The following is a 20313-nucleotide window of genomic DNA, read 5'->3' as shown; positions in this document are numbered from 1 at the left end:
TGCACAATATGCATGTAATGCACAATACTGGTTTTATGCTGTGCAAATAATGATGAAAAAACATCCATACATTTGATGAGGGAAATGTTCAAAGAAATACTCCACAGTCTGGAAATAAAGACTGGTGGGTTACATTTGTGTGTGTGTGCATGTGCACACACACACACACAAATTTAGATGAGACTTCTTGAGCTGACTCAGCAAGGATGAGAAATTTGAAAGCAGTCCTATCTCCAATGAAGGTTTTCTGAGCAGAACCATGTTACTCAGTTCATATATATCTGGTTGAAAAAATTTGCTGTGCATGCTTAGAAGGGCCCAGCTGCACATACTCAAATCTCGTAGAAAATGTCTTTAAAAATTAAGCTCATTAGATAAACTCCCCTCATATATTTGATTATTCTGCTGATGCATACAAAGTGAATATTCTTTTAGAATATGGGCACCATACAAAAAGGCAGCTTCAAATGCTGGCAGCTTGCCAGTTGCTACTAGATTCCAACATTCTCTGTGAGTGATCAATACATTTGGCTATCTGTGATTGTTTGCCTGCATATTTTAAGCATTTGTATTTCTAGCTGAATTTTAAAATATGTGGCCAGATGTGTATGTGGCATTTATGCTGCCAATTTTGGTTGACATATTACACTATGGAACACTGCATCATCCCTTATATGTAAAACCAGTTTGCCAGAGATAGAACCTGATATCTTGTGCATACAACGCAGGTGCTGTGCCCATAAGCTACAAATGCAGTAGCAAACAATGACACCTAGTGACAGAACACAGCACTGCAAATCACTACTCATTTTGCTATATCAAGGAGCCACATGTGGCTCTTTCACACATATTGTGTGGCTCCTGGAGGTTCAGGAGGAACTTAATGCAGGCTCCGAGAGCTGACCTATAAATAGGTGACTTTTTCCACCATGTGTGAAGTGGGGAAGGAAGAAACAGGCAGACTTGCAAACTCTTCTCCACCACAGTGGTCACCTGGAGACCTAGAGCAGGGGGAGGGGGGAGTGCAAGAACCAGGGGAACCACTGGAAGGAGGGATGGAATTAAAGAGTGTGGTGCAGGGTTCCCCCTTAGTTTCATAGCTTTTGTAGGAGCTGTGTTCACTAACCTTCATTTCAAGGCACAGAGAGATGCATAAGGATGCAAACAGTGGTCAGTGATTTATATGGTACATATGTGTTTCCTTCTCCCACTGGTGCCAAAAAACAATTTCTTAATCTTTCTCTATGCTGGTTTTAAGGGGACTGTTATTCTCAGTTTTTCTCTTTTTTTTTTTTTAAAAAAAGTCTCCCTTTAGCATGGTTGTGCTGCAAAATGCATACATATGTATTTTATCTTTCTGTGCAAAGAAAATACTAATAGTTTCAATAAAGATGTGTGTGTAATATTTGTTCATGTCTTGTAGCTCTCAAACATCTGACATTTATTCTATAGGGCTCTTGCGTTAAGCAAGTTTGGCCACCCCTGTGCTATATTAAGAACAGGAAATTACAGAGAGAGACACCCATTGATTGACTTAGTCGTTCTAAGACAAAAGGTGACAGAATAAAGAAATGCCTACAATGCACCTTCCTTCTTCCCAGTTATCTACAGAGCAGTCACTTCAGTCCCATAGGACCAAGCAGGCAGAGCATGCACAAAGGTGGGGTTGGAGGTTGAATCCAAGAATCATCAGTCACCAAAGAGGAATTTATAACAGAAAGAGGAGAGATACAAACCATCACTGAAACAATTCTGACCTATGTAAGCTTTAATAGTCAACAGGCATTTTTGGTCACAATTCCTTTGGAAGTAGTTTCACTCCCTTAATTTCAAACAGACTGCAGTATAACTGGATTCCTCTAGAGAGGAACTAAAATGCTTTGGAACCCAGTTCTAGTGATCTTAAGACCATACCTATGGGATCTATGATTCTATCCAAGGGAACTTTCCTTGATGTTTAAGAGTAGTGTTAACGGTAATTGCATTTCTGCAAATCAATATTACTTGCTTTTATATCTTATCTTGTAACTGATTTCTTTTTATGATGCTTTTAGTCTTTTTTAAACATTAAGTTCTTAATTTTCTATTTTGATGGCCTTTGGCTATAAACAATAGATATTTCTGCTCTGTTAATGCTTTTTACTTAATTATAGAAAGAAATTATTTTGCTGTCTTTATTCACTCTTATTTCATTTATAATGTCATTTTCCTGCCTGACTGCCACTCACAGACTGAGCATATGAAGTGGTCTGACACACAGTCTAGTCTGACCATCAGTCCAGCGTAAATGGCAGCACCTCTCCAAGGTGTCAGGTCAAGAAACATCTTTCCTAACACCAGTTGCTTGATCGATTTGACTCTCAAGGACTTCATCAGGGGGACTTTCTGAAAGCAAATCATATGAGCCACTTTCTCTGCCTAAGCATACAAAACTACTACTTGCTGATTTTCTGGAAGACATTCTTTTACTCAAACAAACAGTACCAAAACACATTCGTATTATCTTCCATCACATGAACATATGAAGCTGCCTTATACTGAATCAGACCCTCAGTCCATCAAAGTCAATGTAAAGTAATAAATAAATAAATAAATTGTCTACTCAGACCGGCAGCGGCTCTCCAGGGTCTGAAGCTGAGGTTTTTCACACCTATTTGTCTGGACCTTTTTTAGTTGGAGATGCTGGGGATTGAACCTGGGACCTTCTGCTTACCAAGCAGGTGCTCGACCACTGAGCCACCGTCCCTTCCCTAAATATATACATAGCTCTTTTGCTCATTATAATGATGCTACAACATCTGTATAAATTTCCCCTTTACTGGAGCACAATACCAGCCGCTGCCATTCACCTGCTGTTTCTCATATTATGTACGGTGTCATACTTTATAGTGGAGAATAGATTGTGTGATAATTGTGCTCTACGAACATCTAGTTACAGATCAGAGGGACTGTTAACCTCAAGCAGTTACCACCAAAGTTTACATGAAGGACATTCTCCATTGGCAGTTGGTCGCTGGCATGGGCATCACAGTGACACTAATTGCTCATGTCAAGCTGTCCTTATTGCACTCTCTGTTGCTGTACTCCCCAGTTATTCCTCACTCATTTCATTAGTACTGACGTAACTGGGTTTCACCGATCAGGAACAGTGGTTTCCAAACAATGTCCCAAGGAAACCTGTAATTACTCAGAAGCTTATCCATCAGCAAGGAAATCAGTAATGCTAGAGAAATTTCCTTACATCTTCCACATTACTCTTGATTGTCTCCTGCAATGCACAAAGTTAGGTACACTCTTAGGCTGGGTACAGAAAGGGAGCTTCATGTGCATGAAAGGTATCTCAAATCCTGTTGCCCCAAAATGGAACGGACAAATCTCATTCACACACTCTCACATGAGGCATCCATATATCAAGTTGGGGGTGCTTTGGTATGTTCACATGCTTGTTGCCTGCCATCCCCTTACTGCAGTTGGGTTTCTTTTTTCCCCCTTACATTTTAGGGGTCATGCACTCATTGACAGTGATTGCTTTTTTTTTTTAGAAAAAAAGATCCAAGTGGGCAACTGTGTTGGTCTGAAGCAGTAGAACAAAGCAGGAGTCAAGTGTACCTTAAAGGTGCACCTGACTCCTACTTTATTTTTTAAAAAAGAATGCTGGTGAGTGCCTAGAGCGGATTGGTGGATTCACACCATCAATCTACCTTGCTTGCGTGCTTCAGCAATCAGATGCCAGGAAATGTGGGAGGGCTGCAGCAGAAGATTTTGCTAGCACTTCCTTACAGGTAGCTATTTGATTAATTTCAGAGACATCAGAGGATGGGGTGAGTGCAAGAGCGGAATGGTCGGCAGCTGTGCCTCTCTGACCTTAACTTTTTAATCCACTGGGGAAAGTGCCTACATCAGCTCAAATTGGCCGTCTGAAAACAGCCTTAGTTTATATGGGGTCACTGTGATTCCTACTGGAATTTTGTTTTTTGTTTAAATAAAACCCCTCTGCATCTAAAAATAGTGAATTTCAGAACCAATGTGATGCAGTGGTTAAGGTGTCAGATTAGGATGCGGGAAATCCAGGTTCAAATTCCCATTTATGTCATGGAAACTTGCTGGGTAATCTTGGGCCAGTCACCCTCAGTGTAGCTTACCTCACAGGGTTGTGGTGAGGATAAAATGGAGAAGAGAATCATGCTGGAGTGGCCTTGGGTCAGCCATAGCTCTCACAGAGGTTGTCCTTGAAAGGGCAGCTGCTGTGAGAGTCCTCTCAGCCCCATCCACCTCACAGGTGTCTGTTGTGGGGGAGGAAGATAAAGGAGATTGTGAGCCACTCTGAGACTCTAAGATTCGGAGTGCAGGGTGGGATATAACTCCAATATCATCATCATCACCATGTAACCTGCTTTGGGTTCCCAATGGGAATAAAGTACATAAATAAAATAATATATAGAATACAAGCAGCATACATTTGGAGATCTATACACACACACCCCAGTAAAAACCTGGTCCAGACTTTCCAAACTTTGGCCTAGCTAGGGTTTGTCACCACTAGCTAAATGCTAGTTATCTCCTTCTTCCAAATAAACTTACTCTTACAAAGGGGTGAGCAAATCAATGAAGGTTGCCATCTCTGGCTTGGGGAATTCCTGGAGATTTGAGGGCAGTGCCTGGGGATGGTAGAGTTTAGAGAGGAGAGGGAGCTCAGCAGACATGTGATACTATAGACTTCAGGGGTCCCTCAAGTGGTACCTATGGGTGCTATGGCTTGAGTTGTCAACTTCAGGAAGGAAAATTACTGGAAATTTGGGGGTGGATCTTGGAGAGGGTGGGGACCTCAGTAGGGTGTAATGCCATAGAGTCTGTCCTCCAAAGCAGCCATTTTCTGTCTCTCTTGCCCATTTTTCCTAACGTATTTTTAAAATCACCCCTCCTCTTCCCTGCACTTGTGCTGCCTGTATGTGTGTGAGGCTCCACCTACTGTGGTGGCCATTTTGTAGTTGTACCCACTACCCTGAATTCAGAATTCTACACAGATCATCACAGGCTCAAAAGGAGTTGGGAACTCTTGTTACAGTCTGCCTCTGAAGCTACTATTTCCTTCAAGGGAACTGATTTCTGGAAATCAAGTGTAATTCTAGGAGAACTCCAAGCCCCAACTGGGCCTATTGATGACACACTAGAACCAGTAGCAGGGACAGCTGAAATATCTCTTTGTAGCCTGAATACTCAGGAGCATCACTACAGGCCAAGCTTCCTGGGACTCATAGTTTTCTATGCCTCCCCAGGCTAATTCAGGAGGTGAAGAAAACTACATATCTTATGAACACCAGTTAGATGCTTAGAAGCATGGAAGCCAGCTAAGGAGAGGCCTTGTAGGCAGGGCTTCCAGGTAAGGCCTGGAGGTCTTTTGGAATGAGAACTGATCTCCAGGCAACAGAGATCAGATCCCCTAGATAAAATGGCTGCTTTGAAGGGTGGAGTCTATGGTATTATACCACACTGTCCTGCCCTCCCCAAGACCCTCCTTCCTCAGCTTCTACCCCCAAAATTTCCAAGTATTTCCCAACCTAGATTTGACAACACTACTTATAGAGGGTTTTCTTGGTGGAAAAATTAACAAGAAATAATTGAAAAATACTGATTTTAGATTTGATGAAGGACTTGACTCCCAAAAACATATCCCCCCCAAAATTTGGTGGTCTCTAAGGTGCTCCTAGACTTGATTCTAGCTCTTCTATTAGTTTAGAGGGTTTGTCTCCTTTTTTTGCCATCTAGTATTAATCTCATTATCCAAACCAAGGGGGAACTTTGGTATTTTGATTAGATTCTGCTGCGCTTTGGGTAACAGCAGCAATTCTGAGGCTGTAAACAAGCAGCCCTGCAGAGCACCTTTTATGATACATGCCAGATACCTTGTCTTAGGCACAGTGACACATTGCATAGCCTCAACTCCCGCTTTCAATATCCCTGGGCATGCAGCACCTGCTGCAGTTGCAGAGTTCATAAAAAGACTTGATTAATTACAGCCAGGGCTTTTTTTCTGGGGGAGCACCAGTGGAATGGGATTCCAGAACCCACATTCTAAAAAAATGTTCATGAGGGGCACCTGTGTGTTTCTCCTTTATTTTCCTCCTTATTTTCCAGGGAAAAAGCCCTGATTACAATGAAAACATATTTATCTGGGAATGACACAGATATGCTTTTGATAAAGTATGTGGCTCTGTATAAGGCAGTTTCATTGCAATGCTTGCCTTTAAAAAAACACGTGTGTGCTAGCTGCTCATCGTTTTATTTTCTGTTCTCCTGCTGCTTACAGAATCATGCTGGAAGCTATCATTTTATGAGCACCCAGTGATAGTTTGTTCAGATTTTGGATACACTGCATGTGAGGAAGAATAAAAGCCAATTCATAAACAGGAAAAAGGGTAAACCAGAAGTCAGAAGGCAAAACCACTTTTACAAATATTGGTATCACAAGTACATTTAAGACTAGGGTTTTCTGGCAGTGACTGGCAACTGGTGGGAGGGTTGGGGGTGAAGAAATGGAGGGAACCATGACACTGGATGTCGTGTTATGCCACTCACAGGAAAAGTTCTAGGCACTGCTAGAAGTTGTATCAAAGGCTACCCTTCTGCACTTTCACTGGAGGATTGTTTTACACTTTGCATCAGACCAAGAAAAGCAGACAATGCCTCAAGGAATGGTACAAACTGAAGATATATCATGCAGCTACCTTGTTGAATCTAAACAGGTCCATATAGAATCATATAGAGTTGGAAGATACCTTCAGGGGTCATCTAGTCCAACCTTTTGCACATATAGTTAAGTGTCAGGATGGGAGACCATCTCAAGCAGTCCACCTTAAGTTGCATAGCAGGAAAAAGGCAGGGTATAGATGCACATAACAGATTAAAAAACTTATTCAGATACTATCTTGTGAAAACAATAGGAGGAGGAACCTTGGGACAACAATATACATAGAATCCAATTCCCTACAATATACATAGAATCCAATTCCCTACAGAGATAAACAACATGACCAAATTTAAGAAACAAAATTGTAACAATATTGCAAAATTGCACAGAGAAGTTGAACTTTGGCTCAAGAGACATGATCAAAACATAAAAATAACTTTTTGCAATGCCTATATTCAGTCTTGTTCTATGTGTATGCCACACATGTGTATTTGTTAAAGTATGACATTCTCTTATCATGTATTAATAATGTCTTTATTTATCAGATGTGTTTGCACAGTGTTTTCCTACAACTATTTCTCTTTTGCTTCCTGATTAAACGCTTCTGCTGGAATGAGAATAGAATGGTGCTCTGCTGAAGTTGTAGTCTGAAGTGATTACTCAACTTCTTCAATATGATTTCAGCTGAGATTTATCTTGCAGGCAGAACCTGATTCCATGTGGAATCTTTCAAAGCTGCAGTCAAAGCCCAATATTTCTAATCAGATAGCAGCGAAAGTTCTGTGTGGAACTCTGCAGCATTATTTACCTTGATCTCATTCATTGTAATTAATAGGAAAGTGTGTGTGTGTGTGTTCATGCGTGCATGTGGTTGTATTGTTTTATATTTATCTGTACCTGCGCATGGCCCTGACCTGAGTAGCCCAGGCTAGCTCAATCTCATTTAATCTTGGAAGCTAAGCAGGGTCAGCCCTGGCTAGTATTTGGATGGGAGACTTCTGAGGAATAGAAGGATCATAACATGGAGACAGGCAATGGCAAGCCACCTCTGAATGTTTCTTGCCTTGAAAACCCTATTGGGCTCCCATGTCAGCTGTGACTTGATGGCACTTTCCACCACCACCTGTATCTGTGCATGCAAAATATAAGTTCACACAGTTTTAATTGTATTTCCCCCTCTATAGACCTTTGGGGGGGGGGGTTATGAAACATTTTGGCTTCATTGCCCCTGTCCTCCATTTTACCAGACTGGTCCATATTTGCTTTTGCTGCAGTAAAGTTGTTGCATCACATACCTTCAAAGCTTACCCTGAGATATGTAAGCATATTTACATTTGGTCAATTAATTAATTAGCTTTTAAAAGTAGGATTTTAAGGCAATCAGTTGACAGCTCCAAGTATAAATCTTTCTCCATAGGCCAGGCTTTTGGATGAGGCAGTGGACATCAAATACCATCTGGCCACTCCTGTTATCACTTGTTATCATCTGTTATTATCTGTTAACATCTTTTACAAGGTCTTGTAATCCACAAGCTGAGGTTGGATGACAACCCCCCCCCCCACACACACACACCTTGGTTTGGCTGAGGATAGGGTATCCATTTGAAACCCCTATGGGATTTAGCCCTCTTCATTTATTTACAACTGAATTAATACCAGAAGAACCTGGAAATAGTTTTGAATAGTTTGAACGCCATCTTGTGAGGGGTTAAAGATTTTACAGGTTTTAGTGTCTGATTTACTGTATTATAACCAATGCTGTAACATGTCCTGAGCCTGTTCGTGGGAAGGGTGAGATAAAAACAGCCCCGTAGCCAGGATTTGAAGAATTGGGGGGCCCTGATTTTTTTCAGGGGGCATGTAGTGGGCACAACCTCCATGGCCTTCTCTCCTACCACTGCTGAGGAGGAAAGCTGCCAGCTCACTGCCATACAGCCTCCCCCCTCCCCACAGTTGCCTCAAGGTGATCCCTTTCCACCCTTCTTCCAACAGTTCTGGTGGGGAGCCACTCAGAGGTTTAGATACATGCCACACAGTCTGCCCTTACCTGTAGCATGATCCAGCTAGGCAAGCCCAGCAGGACAAGGGGGGGGTGGAAGGCACCACCAAGTCGCAGCTGACTTCTGGGACTACAAGACCTCCAATTTGGATTTCTTCCTGTCAGAGGGCAAGCTGAGGCCGCCCAAGTGCAGCTCCCACCCTCGCCTGGGTGGCCAGGGAGACCAGAACAGAAAACCCCTGCAGGCGAACATCACCTCTCCACGATCCCCAGCCCCGGACTGCAGCCAGGACCTCCACTTGTGTGTGCCAGCCTACCCTACCCTGCCCTGTCTGGCAGAGAAAGCCTGCAATGGAGTCATCCGCCCCCTATCCCCGCTGCCCCACTTGAGGGCCAGAACGGCCTCTTCTTGCAAGGTGCCCTCTAGCCCAACATCAGCCCAAGGAGAAGCTTAACTTTCAATCCTGAGCGCTGAAAGTGCCCCGTTGTTTCTGCTTGCTGAGGGGTCAGAGATTTCTTCCAGCCCCTAAGCAAGCAGAAGCAACTCGGAGCTTAACTTTCAGTCCTGGGCGCTCAAAGTGCTCCGTTGTTTCTGCTTGCTGAGGGGTCAGAGATTTCTTCCAGCCCCTAAGGAATCAGAAGCAACAGGGAGCTTAACTTTCAGTCCTGGGTGCTGAAAGTGCCCTGTTGTTTCTGCTTGCTGATGGGTCAGAGAATTCTGCTGGCCCCTAAGCAAGCAGAAGCAACTGTGTATGATCACATCCCCTAAGCAAGCAGAAGCAATGGTGTATGATGATGGCAGAATGGAGAAGGATGCAGCCAAGGCACTGGAGGCTGGTCAGGGGGCCCGGCCTAGCAGTCAGGGGGCTGTGCCCCCACAGGCCCCCTCGTAGCTACGGGCCTGGATAGAAATTGAACCAACCAAATAAATAAGCACAGCACAGGTTTGAAGATACCATTTTGCATCCAACTATGGAGGTCCAAAGACTTCAAGAAACTTCAGGAACAAAAGTGAGGTGCTCAAGTACACTGCAGTAGAAGGGGAAGCAGGAAAGCTTCACTCTTCAAAGTCCATGGATACTTGGATAATCCCACTGTAGCTAAAAATAATGGTAGGAGATAGAGTTGACAGGTCTCGGCAACCAACAGGGGATGGGGGGGACTTATTAGGAGTTGGAGGGAGGTCAGGTGTGTACTGGAAGTGACATTATCATGGCTGTGACACCATGACAATGTTCTGGAATTTTGGCAAAAACTCTATGATAAAAATGGCTTCTACCATAGAGTTTTTGCCCAAATACCAGAGTGTTGCCTCAAGATATCACCAGTGTGGCTGCCAAAGTAGCCTTGGCCTCCCTCTCCTGGTAAGTCAGCTGACTGTCAGTAGGGGGGCCCTCATTCTCAAGGGGTGAGAGGGGGAGCTGACAACCCTTGTTGTAGAGGTCCCATGACACAAGTTTCCAAATGAGTGTTACCTTGAGGTTTGGGTTTGGTCAGCTTTCCACAGGGCTTGGAGATGGTGACAGTTTTCTGGCAGTCTGCATTGTGTAAAGCTCGTTTCAGGTTCCCGGTTCGAGTCTTCAAAGCAGTGTTCAGGTCACACTCTCCCCATGCCTGGAACTGGTATTTACACTCCGCTGAAATGCACAAAGGAATATGCACCATTGTAACAATGTGGGAGTAAAACAAAAGGTAAATGGTTCCTTCAAGGGCCTTTCACGTATCATCTCACAAACCACAGGAGGGCACTTAGGTGATTTTGCTGTCTCTGGCAGATAATGACAATGCTAACATCACAGCTTAATTAAGATCCAAACTGCAAATAGTAAAGGGAAGCAGAGACAGGAAAAAGGTTGATGGCAGGGGTAGAGTTGCCAACCACCAGGTGAGGTCTGGAGATCCTTTGGAATTACAAAGGATTTCCAGATGAGAGAGATCAGTTCCACTGAAGACAATGGCTGCTTTGGAGAATAAAATCCATGGCATTGTAACCTGCCAAGGTCCCTCCTCTCCACAAACCCCACCCTCCCCAGGCCCCACCCACAAAACCTCCAGGTATTTCCCAATCAGGAGCTGGCAACCATAGGAAGATAAATTTGAGCCTGAAGCATCCTCTTTAGGGATTTATGAATATGTATGCTTACAGTATTTTTTGTGCATGATGTACATCCGGTTTATAATCTTGGATAATTTTTTTTTAAAAAATTGTAGTTTCTCTTAGTCCATTTTAATGCCAAATTGTATGGCACTTTACTATTAAATTCTATTTTTACAGCATGTGTACATAACAGCCACAAAAACTGAAATAAAAACAACAGCATTTATATCACATTTCACTAACGTTGTTGGGGACAGGGAAAACTGAATTTTAATTGAACGTGGAAAAATCATAGGCCTCATTCTGACAGAATTTGCCTTGTGGCTTGAATAAGATTGACACATCATTTCATGTTCTGCTCAAATGCCATTTTTAAAAGAATATTAGGGATTACTGTACTATTTTAGAGATTTCTATACTAAACCACTGATCATGGATTAGGTGCTTCCCTATACTTTTGAATCTGTTTTATTTGCTTAGGGACAATAATTCTAAGTTACTTTCATGGTAGCAAAATTTGTCTCCGTCCATGTATCCCTGACAGTGACATCCAAAAAATGCAGAACGTGATTTTTTTCTGCTGCTCAAGATTTATAAATGAGCTGGGGTGGGGTGGGAAGGGAAGGGAAAGGAAAAGAAAGGTCATAGAAGATACTTTTTGGTACTCAACTGGTCTAGTTACAAAACTTAGTGATGTCCCTTATCTACTTTCCCCCCTTAAATGTCATCACTGACAACAGGAGTTCTTTTGTAGTGACTGTAACAGTGTTGAGAACACATCTGTTCTGCCCAAGGTCCTTCCAGAATGTCATCTGCAAATATGTATTTTAATATTAAAATATGTCTAGCCTGCCTTTTGCAATATGTTTGCAGGCTGCTCAAGAAACCTTAATGACCTCACAATAGAATAACTTCAAAGCAGCAATAGCAATAAAAATGTCAAAACAAACAAATCAAAATAGAAATAGTAGAGCAACCAGAGCCAAGTCCAAAAGAAACAACAGATTTCAAATGCCAAATACTCTCCAGCACACACACAAAAATGCCTTCATGTGTCATTTAAAAACCAAGAAAGAAGGGGGTAGACACACAAAGCTACCGAATTACTGGATCTTAATTAAACTGTGATGTTAGCATTGTCCATCAAGGGCACTGTTATATAAAACTGGCAGCATCTGTAAAAGATGAGGTCTTTCACATTACCTACTGCCTGAATTTTTGAACTGAAGATTCTGGGTATTACCTGATATATAGAGTTGCCAACCTCCAGATAGTACAGCAAAAAGTGAGAAACATGGGAAGTAAAAAACCAAAATTGCAAAAGGTTTCATACAAAAAAGGGTCTCAGTGACAACAGAAAAAAACTTGTATCAAAACACTGTAATAAAGTCTCAAAAATACAACCTATGCAGTTAATCAGTATCAAACATCTTTCTGAAATACACAGAACAAATCCAGCCCGGAATAAGTAATCCAAACATGCATAGGCTTCCCAACCCTCCCGCCCTGGCGGGGGACCCCAGGATTTCCACCCTCTTCCCCTGCTCCCCAAAAAAACGGAAGCGGGGGGAGGGGGGAAACGGCACCGGGGAGCATGGCGAGCCGCCCCATCCCGGAGCGGGCGAGGCCGCCGCGCCATGCTGCTGCCACCCCCTCCCTGCCCAACGCAGCTGCTCCTCCGAGATGGGCCCAGGCTGAGCCCATCTCGGAGGAGCAGCTAAGAGGTGGCAGCAGCTCAGGGGAGGGCGAGGCAGGCCAGGAGCATGGCGAGCCGCGAATCTGGGCCCCTCTAGGACCCGGACTCGCGGCTCGCCACGCCCCCGGCCTGCCTCCACCCCCCCCTCTGATTCTACCCCAGAGGCAGAGCGGGTGAGGCCGCCGCGCCGCTGCCTCCTCTTCTCCGCTCACCGTGGCTGCTCCTCTGAGATGGGCTCAGGCTGAGCCCATCTCGGAGGAGCAGCCATGGCAAGCGGAGAAGAGGCGGCAGCTGCACAGCGGCATCACCTGCTCCGAGACGGGGCGGCTCGCCATGCTCCCCGGCGCAGTTCCCCCCCCTCCCCCTAGCTCCACCCCAGTGTTTCCTGGCTCCACCCCAGTGTTTCCTGGCTCCACCCCCAAAGTCTCCTGGCTCCACCCCCAAAGTCTCCTGGCTCCACCCCCAAAGTCCCCAGATATTTCTGGGGTTGGACTTGGCAACCCTAAACATGCACAATCCAACAGGTATATCTTTCAAGGTGTGAACCAATCACTTTTACATTCATGTAAAAAGGATACCTTCTGTTACAGCGCTAAACTTACACCAAAGTTTACAGGTCCATTTTGGTTCTAGATAGCAGCTAACAAGCAATCTCAGAATATTGTGGTCTCATTTTGCTGTACGCTTTACCTAAACTTCACACTTCATATAGAATAATCTCACCACACAAAAACTTGATTCTGTTCTCAATGGTAACCACTCTGTTTGGTAACCATTGTGAAGAAAACAGAGTTAAGCTTTTGTTCCCTGATCTCTTTGGATGACGGATGGGGGGAAATGTACCAGACAGGATGCAGCTGTGTGAAAATTAGAAGAATCTTGGTGATATTGCAGATCAGAAACTGATTTCAGATACTTTCTATTGGGCTTAGATCTGAGTTCTCTGCACAATCCAGGTGGTGACAGTTTGGAAGGAGTCTCCAGGGAATGGAGGAATCCAACCACCATACTTAAAATGAGATGGGGGAAAGCTCTTGGTGAATGAGGACTCTGCGAAAGAACACAGGCAGCCTTCTGTTCACCAGATCTGATATTCCTTGGGGCTACTATACTGACAGACTGCTTGAAAATTTTCATTTTCTTTTTCTCCATTAATATGACAGTACAGAGCAGGAGACGCGTAGTCCAGTCGCTGCAGCAGACCCATTCTTAAAGCACAAGCTTGGATCCAGACTAGGTATTTCCTCAGGCACAAGGATTTTCACCCCCACGTGCCATTTTACTACCTTTCGCCATCTGCAACATTGCAAATGCTCCCAAACCTATTCTTTGGAGAGAGGGGAACCCCAGGAACAGAATTTCAGAGGCATTCTGCAGGAAGGGGGGGAAACACGATAATCACACTCCATGGGTAGAAATTCTTGAGCACACAAAAAAGGTTAGTCTAGATCCAGGCCATACTTTGTAGGTCTTCTCTAACCTCTTCAAAAAAACTCTCCACTCTGTGTTGCATTTGCTCCACTCCCTGTGGCATTCCTCCCATTAATCTATTATGTGGTAGTTTAGCTTAAGCTTGTGCTCCCACAAGTTGAACTCATTATCTTTGCCATTCTCACAGGGACAGGAGTGAACATCTGTTGTTTTTCTTCTTTGAGACAGCCTTTCAGATGTTTTGCTAGTTCACTTAGTGCAATCCTAAATAGAGTTGTTCTGGTCTAATTCAGCTGGATTGCTATGTAAATTTTCTTTCCCCTGGTTTTAAACATGCCTGATTCTTTCAGTCTTCGCTTATGTGATGTACACACCATAGTCTTAGGTGGGCAGCGCAGAACAAAGCACCAGAACAAAGTTTGAGTCCAGTGGCACCTTTAAGACCAACAAATATTGAAGGAATAAGCTTTCCTGTGCACTCACACTTCTTCAGATACAATGAAATGGAATAGAAGTAGAGGGTGAACAGTTGATTAGCATACAACATAATGAAGGTGCTTAGCAGATTCAAGGACCAAACAGGAATAACAAGCTTTTTTATATGGTTACCATTTGTTTGGTTTAATTCCTAGGGGGAGGGATCATAATGAAGGAAATAAATATGTCAAAATTGGAGATTGATGGACAGATATATCTTTAATTGTGGAATGCTGAGAGTAATTAATTAAAGTCAGGGTCTCAGTTAATATGCTAGAGTCTTGTGCAACCCTAAAACAATATCACATCATTTCCCTGGATCTGAAGATAAACAAACAACTGAGGGAAAAGAAAACTGTAGACTAGAAATATCACCAAATGCAAACATCACACTGAGATGCATATCCTCTCCCTTCCCCAAGAGTTTCCTCATATTTTTCTCATATTCTCTTAAATTCCTCTCAAAATTTTATAGATTTCTGCCTGGATGATATTGTTCCATTTCAACTTAAATTACATTTTAAGTGAAATTCAGTGGGACAATGTAGGAATTATCACTCAACACGTGTTCCGAGAGAAAAAGCCTGCTCAGAGGAGAAGAAACCTTCCCTTCTCAGCAACGTTCCTTTATTTTTATACATGCTGCAATCACACTGAAGTCACCCAAACGTAAAAGCATCACAGGAAACATCTGCCCAACACAAGGCAGCATAGTCTACAAGATTTAATGCAATCTTAGCAGTTTAACAAGGATAGATGCGGTTGATTGTGAAAAGCCTACACTCTTTATGTTCCCAGACATTACAGAATCTGGGTGGCCAGACGCATGATCCTCCCACGCTCCTGTTTTCAGACTCTGTGGGGTGCAGATGGTCAGATAACATTATAACCACGTGATCCCCACAGGACAAGAAACGTGTAGCAGATCATGTTGCAGATCAATTTGCCTAGTTTCTAATAAATTCAAATGAGGCACAAGATTCTATTAGAATCTGGGTGACCAATCAGCAAAGGGCTGTAGGCTGCTTTACTCAGTTGTACCCGCTAAACTACAGCATTTCTGTTGTGGTTGATCTATCCACCCTTCCTATGAGTTGCATGGGACTACCTGACTGCTATATTTAGACCCAAGCAGGAATTTGGGTGCAGCCTGCCAGTCTGGCTATGTGTGAACCCCACCCCACCCCCCACCCTTTTTCCTGTCTGCTCCATGTTGCCTCTGTGGACAGAGATTTTTCCACCATTAAACAGGCCTGGTTGTACAACTGACTAGGACACAACTAATTGGCAGGAATACATAGGACTGATCGGCAAAGCATCATGATGAGACATCTGGTGGGATGGGAGGGTGCCTGGAACAGGTCATGAAACAGGTGATGGAAGACCCTTGGTGCAGAGTGGCATCTTTTGAACCTGGTAGCACATCAAGTGAAAGGGATGATGCTGGACACCTCTGTGCATATACAGCTGTGCAGGTGATGAAAAGCAAGGCTGGCATGAGTGCCAGCTGAGTTTGAAGCCTGGATGGATCTGTCGAAAAGGCAGTCCATCCAGGGAGATGCCTAGCACAGCCAGCCTCAAAACTGTCAGCATATTAGAATAATTATTGACATAGACCAGCAACTTAACTAATGTAAATGATTTTAGAAAGGTCATTTTGTAGAAAAATAGGTGGTAGAGCTCATCCAGGGATTGTTATGCAGCTGCACCTAACTATTCAATGGAGAAGGTAGGTAGGTAGGAAGAAGAGGGGGAACCCTGAGAAAGGTTCAGGAGCTGCGCTACTGTGAGCTCCTGCTGAATTCAAGGCCTGGTTTTAGATAAATAAAATTAGCTGAACCCATTTGCTGTTAGAGTCAAGTCCAGGAGTACCTTAGAGACCAACATGATTATGGCTTTTGGGAGTCAAAGCTCCCTTTGTCGATACAGATACATTTTCAGTTGTCTTGCAGAGGGCTCTTTTTGAGCAGGAACACACAGGAACGCAGTTCTAGTTGGCTTGGTGTCAGGGGGTGTGGCCTAATATGCAAATGAGTTCATTCTGGAAAAACTCCTGTGAAATAATGGTGATATCAGGGGTGTGACCTAATATGCAAATGAGTTCCTTCTGGGCTTTTTCTACAAAAAATTCCCCTTATCTTGTATCTTCATTTGGGAGGGGGCTGCTGGGGCAACTCTAGGCAATAGTGGCCCTTATGATGCCCCACTGCCCAACTACAAATGGCAGATCTTGGTGTCCCAGGCTTTCTTAACTCACAAAGCAAAATAATTTTGTTTCTCCACAACTGAATAGACATTTGCCTCCCCTTCTGATTTCCAGATCACAAGTGATTTGCATTTCTTGTATGGAAACGTATCACCACTAATTATAATATACAACAAATGCTCTCAGAATACACTTCTGTTCTGCAATTCAGCCTTGGATTTAGTGGAAAGTAAAACGTTGCTAGATATCTTCTTCACACCCCCTTACCTTGAGCTGCTAAGCTCCTGGGCTGGACAGGGGTTCTCCCACTCAGGAGGTTCCCAACCCATCAGCCAGTATTTGGCCGGCAGGGGGATCCCCTCCCAATGTTGCCAGTGTGATGATATCACTCGCAAGTGAGGTCATTGCACCTGCAATGTAATGCACTGGCCGCTCTAGGAGTTTCCAGGAATACTCTATGTTTTCCTGGATGCTCTAGTAATTTGGGAGGGAAACTCTATGGTACCAGAAGCCATGGGGGACCTGGAAACCCTACCCTCACCCTGCCAAATATCCCATATGATATTTCTGCCAATAAAACCCTGTGCCAACAAACTGAATTGTAAATATTAATTCTGAATGTGAATGTGCCATATATGCCTATATTTTGCTAGAGCTACTTACTAATAATACTGTATTTTCACCAGGCTTTCTCCCCAATCTCCATGCTTTAACATAAAATGTATGAACTCCATGAAGTTCACATCAGAACAAAAGGTCTAATTGGATAAGATTGTGCTGTCAAATTTGCGGCAAATGCAGGCAACAGGCTGCTGCTTCTAATTTCTGTTTCAAACTTACTTTATCTTTTTACAGTCTCATCTGATATACTCACTTTTGCCTGAGATTTCTTTTTGTCTTTATGACTTTGATGAGCTAATTAACCCAGTCAACCTAACTTGGCCACCATGAAAAATGTATTTGCTCTAATCATTTTTCAACTCCTGGAGAGATTAATGAAGCTTAAACACGCATCTGGTTTTTCCAGTGCTATGACTCCAAAATGTATCCATCATCTCTTTGACAATATGGCTACATTCAAACGTCATGATAAGCTATAATTTAGAAACCACTGGTTGATCAAACCGTGCTTAGTTTTGACATCCAACTGCTGGTGGGCCACTAAACCCATTTGTTCGTTTGCACCAAACTGGGATTTCAAACAAATAGTTTGTAGGAATTCTAGTTAGTGGTAACATCTGACTTTACAAATCATGGTTAATTGATCTGAAGCTGCCTGGCTGCAGGGACTACATAGAGTTGCCATGTCCCCCTTGCCAGCTGTGGGGGATGGGAAGATAGGGGTTGCCAGATCCAGGCTGGGAAACTCATGGAGATTTGAGGATGGAGTCTGTGGAGGACAGGGACCTCAGTGAGGTACAATACCATTGAGTCCACCCTCCAAAGCATCCAGGGGAAGTGATCTCTGTCATCTGGAGATGAGCTGTAATTCTGGTGGATCCCCAGGTCCAAACTGGAGGATGGCATCCTTAAATATACAGTATAGGAAAGATGTCTGTTTGCCAGTAGTCAAGGGACAAGCATAAAGATTTATGCACAAAACAGCATTAGTTACTCATAATATTTCTGCGTCCTCAGGCAAAGACTACCAAAATGACGAATGGTTCACAACAACTTTAAAAAGAAGAGCAACTAAAATATCTCATAAGGCTGAGGATTTTGGGCACCCTAGGCCAGATCTCCAAGGTCATCCTTGTTTAGAACTTGGATGGGGGACCACCAAGGAAGTCCAAGGTTGTGATGGAGCCACACCCTTCTAAGCCCACAGTACAATTCTAAGCAGAGCCATACCCTTCTAAACCCACTGATATTAATGGGTTTGTTTGGGATGCACTGTCAGTGTTAAAAGTAAACATGGAAGCAGAGGCTTGATTTGCTGAAGTTCAGATAAAGTCTTTGACCTAGCCCGCACATGTAACTTCACTTTACCACAGCCATAGGGTTGCCAGGTTCCCCCTAACCCCAGCCCTGGCAGGGGATGAGGGTATGGTTGGGAAACTCCTGGAGATTTAGGGATGGAGGTTGGGGTGGACAGGGTCCTCAGTGGGGTACAATGCCATAGACTCCACCCTCCAAAGCATCCATTTGCTACAAGGGAACTGATTCCTATACTTTGGAGATGAGCTGTATTCCCAGGGGATTACCAGTCCCCACCTGGAGGTGGGCATCCCTACACAACCAACTGTGTTCTCTTTCATATCCTATATGAAAATCATCCATAACATAATGGGTATTCCATTCCCAATGTGCACTACCTCCAAACTGCTTCTTCCAGTTGCAGGGGATCTTACACCTTTGGGTCTTCATTGTTTGTTTGCAATCAACTCCACTGCGAGTTCCCTCGCGGGTCCCCAGCCCACAGTCTCCACTAGTGGGAACACATACACTCCACTGCCATTCCCCACAGTCAGACTTCTTCACCTTCTTCTCTGAAAAGAACCACAATGAACAAACAAAAGGAAAGAAAGGTCAGGACATGCTTATGACAGTTCATCTTGACTATACATTCAGAACACAAAGATACATACAACACAAAGATGCATACATAGAGTTGGATTCAGATCACCTTTTTGCCAATGGAAGGGCCTTCTGTCTGCAGAACAGAACTTTCCTGCCTCCCTGCCTTCCACAGGGACCATCAGATCACCCCAAAATGCTGTTTCTGGGAGACAGGGAGCTTGGGGGTCTGGAGTAGGAAGGGGCAACTGGCAGGAAGTATACCGCCCCTTCCATTAGCAGAAAACGTATAGTAGATCCAACCGGTAGTAAGAATCTAAACTGCTAATGAGGGAGGAAGAAATATCCCCTACTTCGTTTTTTTTAAAAGTTGTTGATATATTGGTCAAGTGTTCCAATTTTTTCCCTCTTGTTGTTTTGTAAATTCATTTGTATTGTGTGTTGTGCACAATTTTACATGCAATTTATACCCTATTTATGTGTAGGGTTGCTAGACCCTCTAGTCTGGGCGGGGTTCCCTCTAATTTTGGAGGCTCCAATCCACCCACCAGCCAATTGGCTGCTGAGGGAAGGCCCCCCCCAACAGTCCCCTCCCACGTCAACATCATTGGTGCACTGACATCATGCAGAAGTGAAGTCATCATGTCGGGGACATTGCATGGTGATACTCTAGCATTTTGGCCAAAACTTTATAGCAATCATAGAGTTTTTGCCAGAATGCTAGGGTGTTGCCACACGTGCCTGGCATGATGACATCACTTCCACATGACATTGTGGAGAAATGCCATTTTAGGCTATGGTTATCTGGAAGTTGGCAGGATCACACTGACTAGCTCAATCTCATCAGATCTTGGAAGCAAAGCAGGGCTGACCATGGCAAGTACTTAGAAGGGAGACTTCCATGTAATATGGGATGCAGAGGCAGGCAATAGCAAGCCACCTCTATGAATGTCTAAGCCTAGGGTTGCCAGATCCCTGGTCTGGCCAAGGGATCCCCAGTTTTCAGGACTCCATTCCACTAGCCCCCAACTGGCCAGCAGAGGAAACCCCATCCCCAAACAGAGATGTCATCATGCATCACATCACTGATGAAACAACTTGTGTTTGGAACCTGACTTATTAATTCTAAGCAATGTTCCCTGTAAGCTGCAGAGTCTTATGAGCAAAAATTCTACTTTGTGAGCTACTGGCATTAAAATTA

General features: G+C 43.8%; 1 protein-coding gene across 1 annotated transcript in view; it reads right to left on the bottom strand.

The window, feature by feature from the left end:
* PTN (pleiotrophin) overlaps nucleotides 1-20313 on the bottom strand; it is a 145213-nt gene that overhangs the window by 24939 nt on the left and 99961 nt on the right. Inside the window, exons 3-4 of the mRNA XM_060245691.1 lie at nucleotides 18911-19084; nucleotides 10163-10324 (exon numbers count right to left, since the gene is read on the bottom strand). Of these exons, the coding sequence (XP_060101674.1) occupies nucleotides 10163-10324; nucleotides 18911-19084 (336 nt within the window). The remainder of the gene's footprint in view (nucleotides 1-10162; nucleotides 10325-18910; nucleotides 19085-20313) is intronic.

Source organism: Heteronotia binoei, chromosome 8, assembly GCF_032191835.1.
Source record: "Heteronotia binoei isolate CCM8104 ecotype False Entrance Well chromosome 8, APGP_CSIRO_Hbin_v1, whole genome shotgun sequence".
NCBI classification, from domain to species: Eukaryota; Metazoa; Chordata; class Lepidosauria; order Squamata; family Gekkonidae; genus Heteronotia; species Heteronotia binoei.
This window is presented reverse-complemented; position numbering and strand designations above follow the sequence as displayed.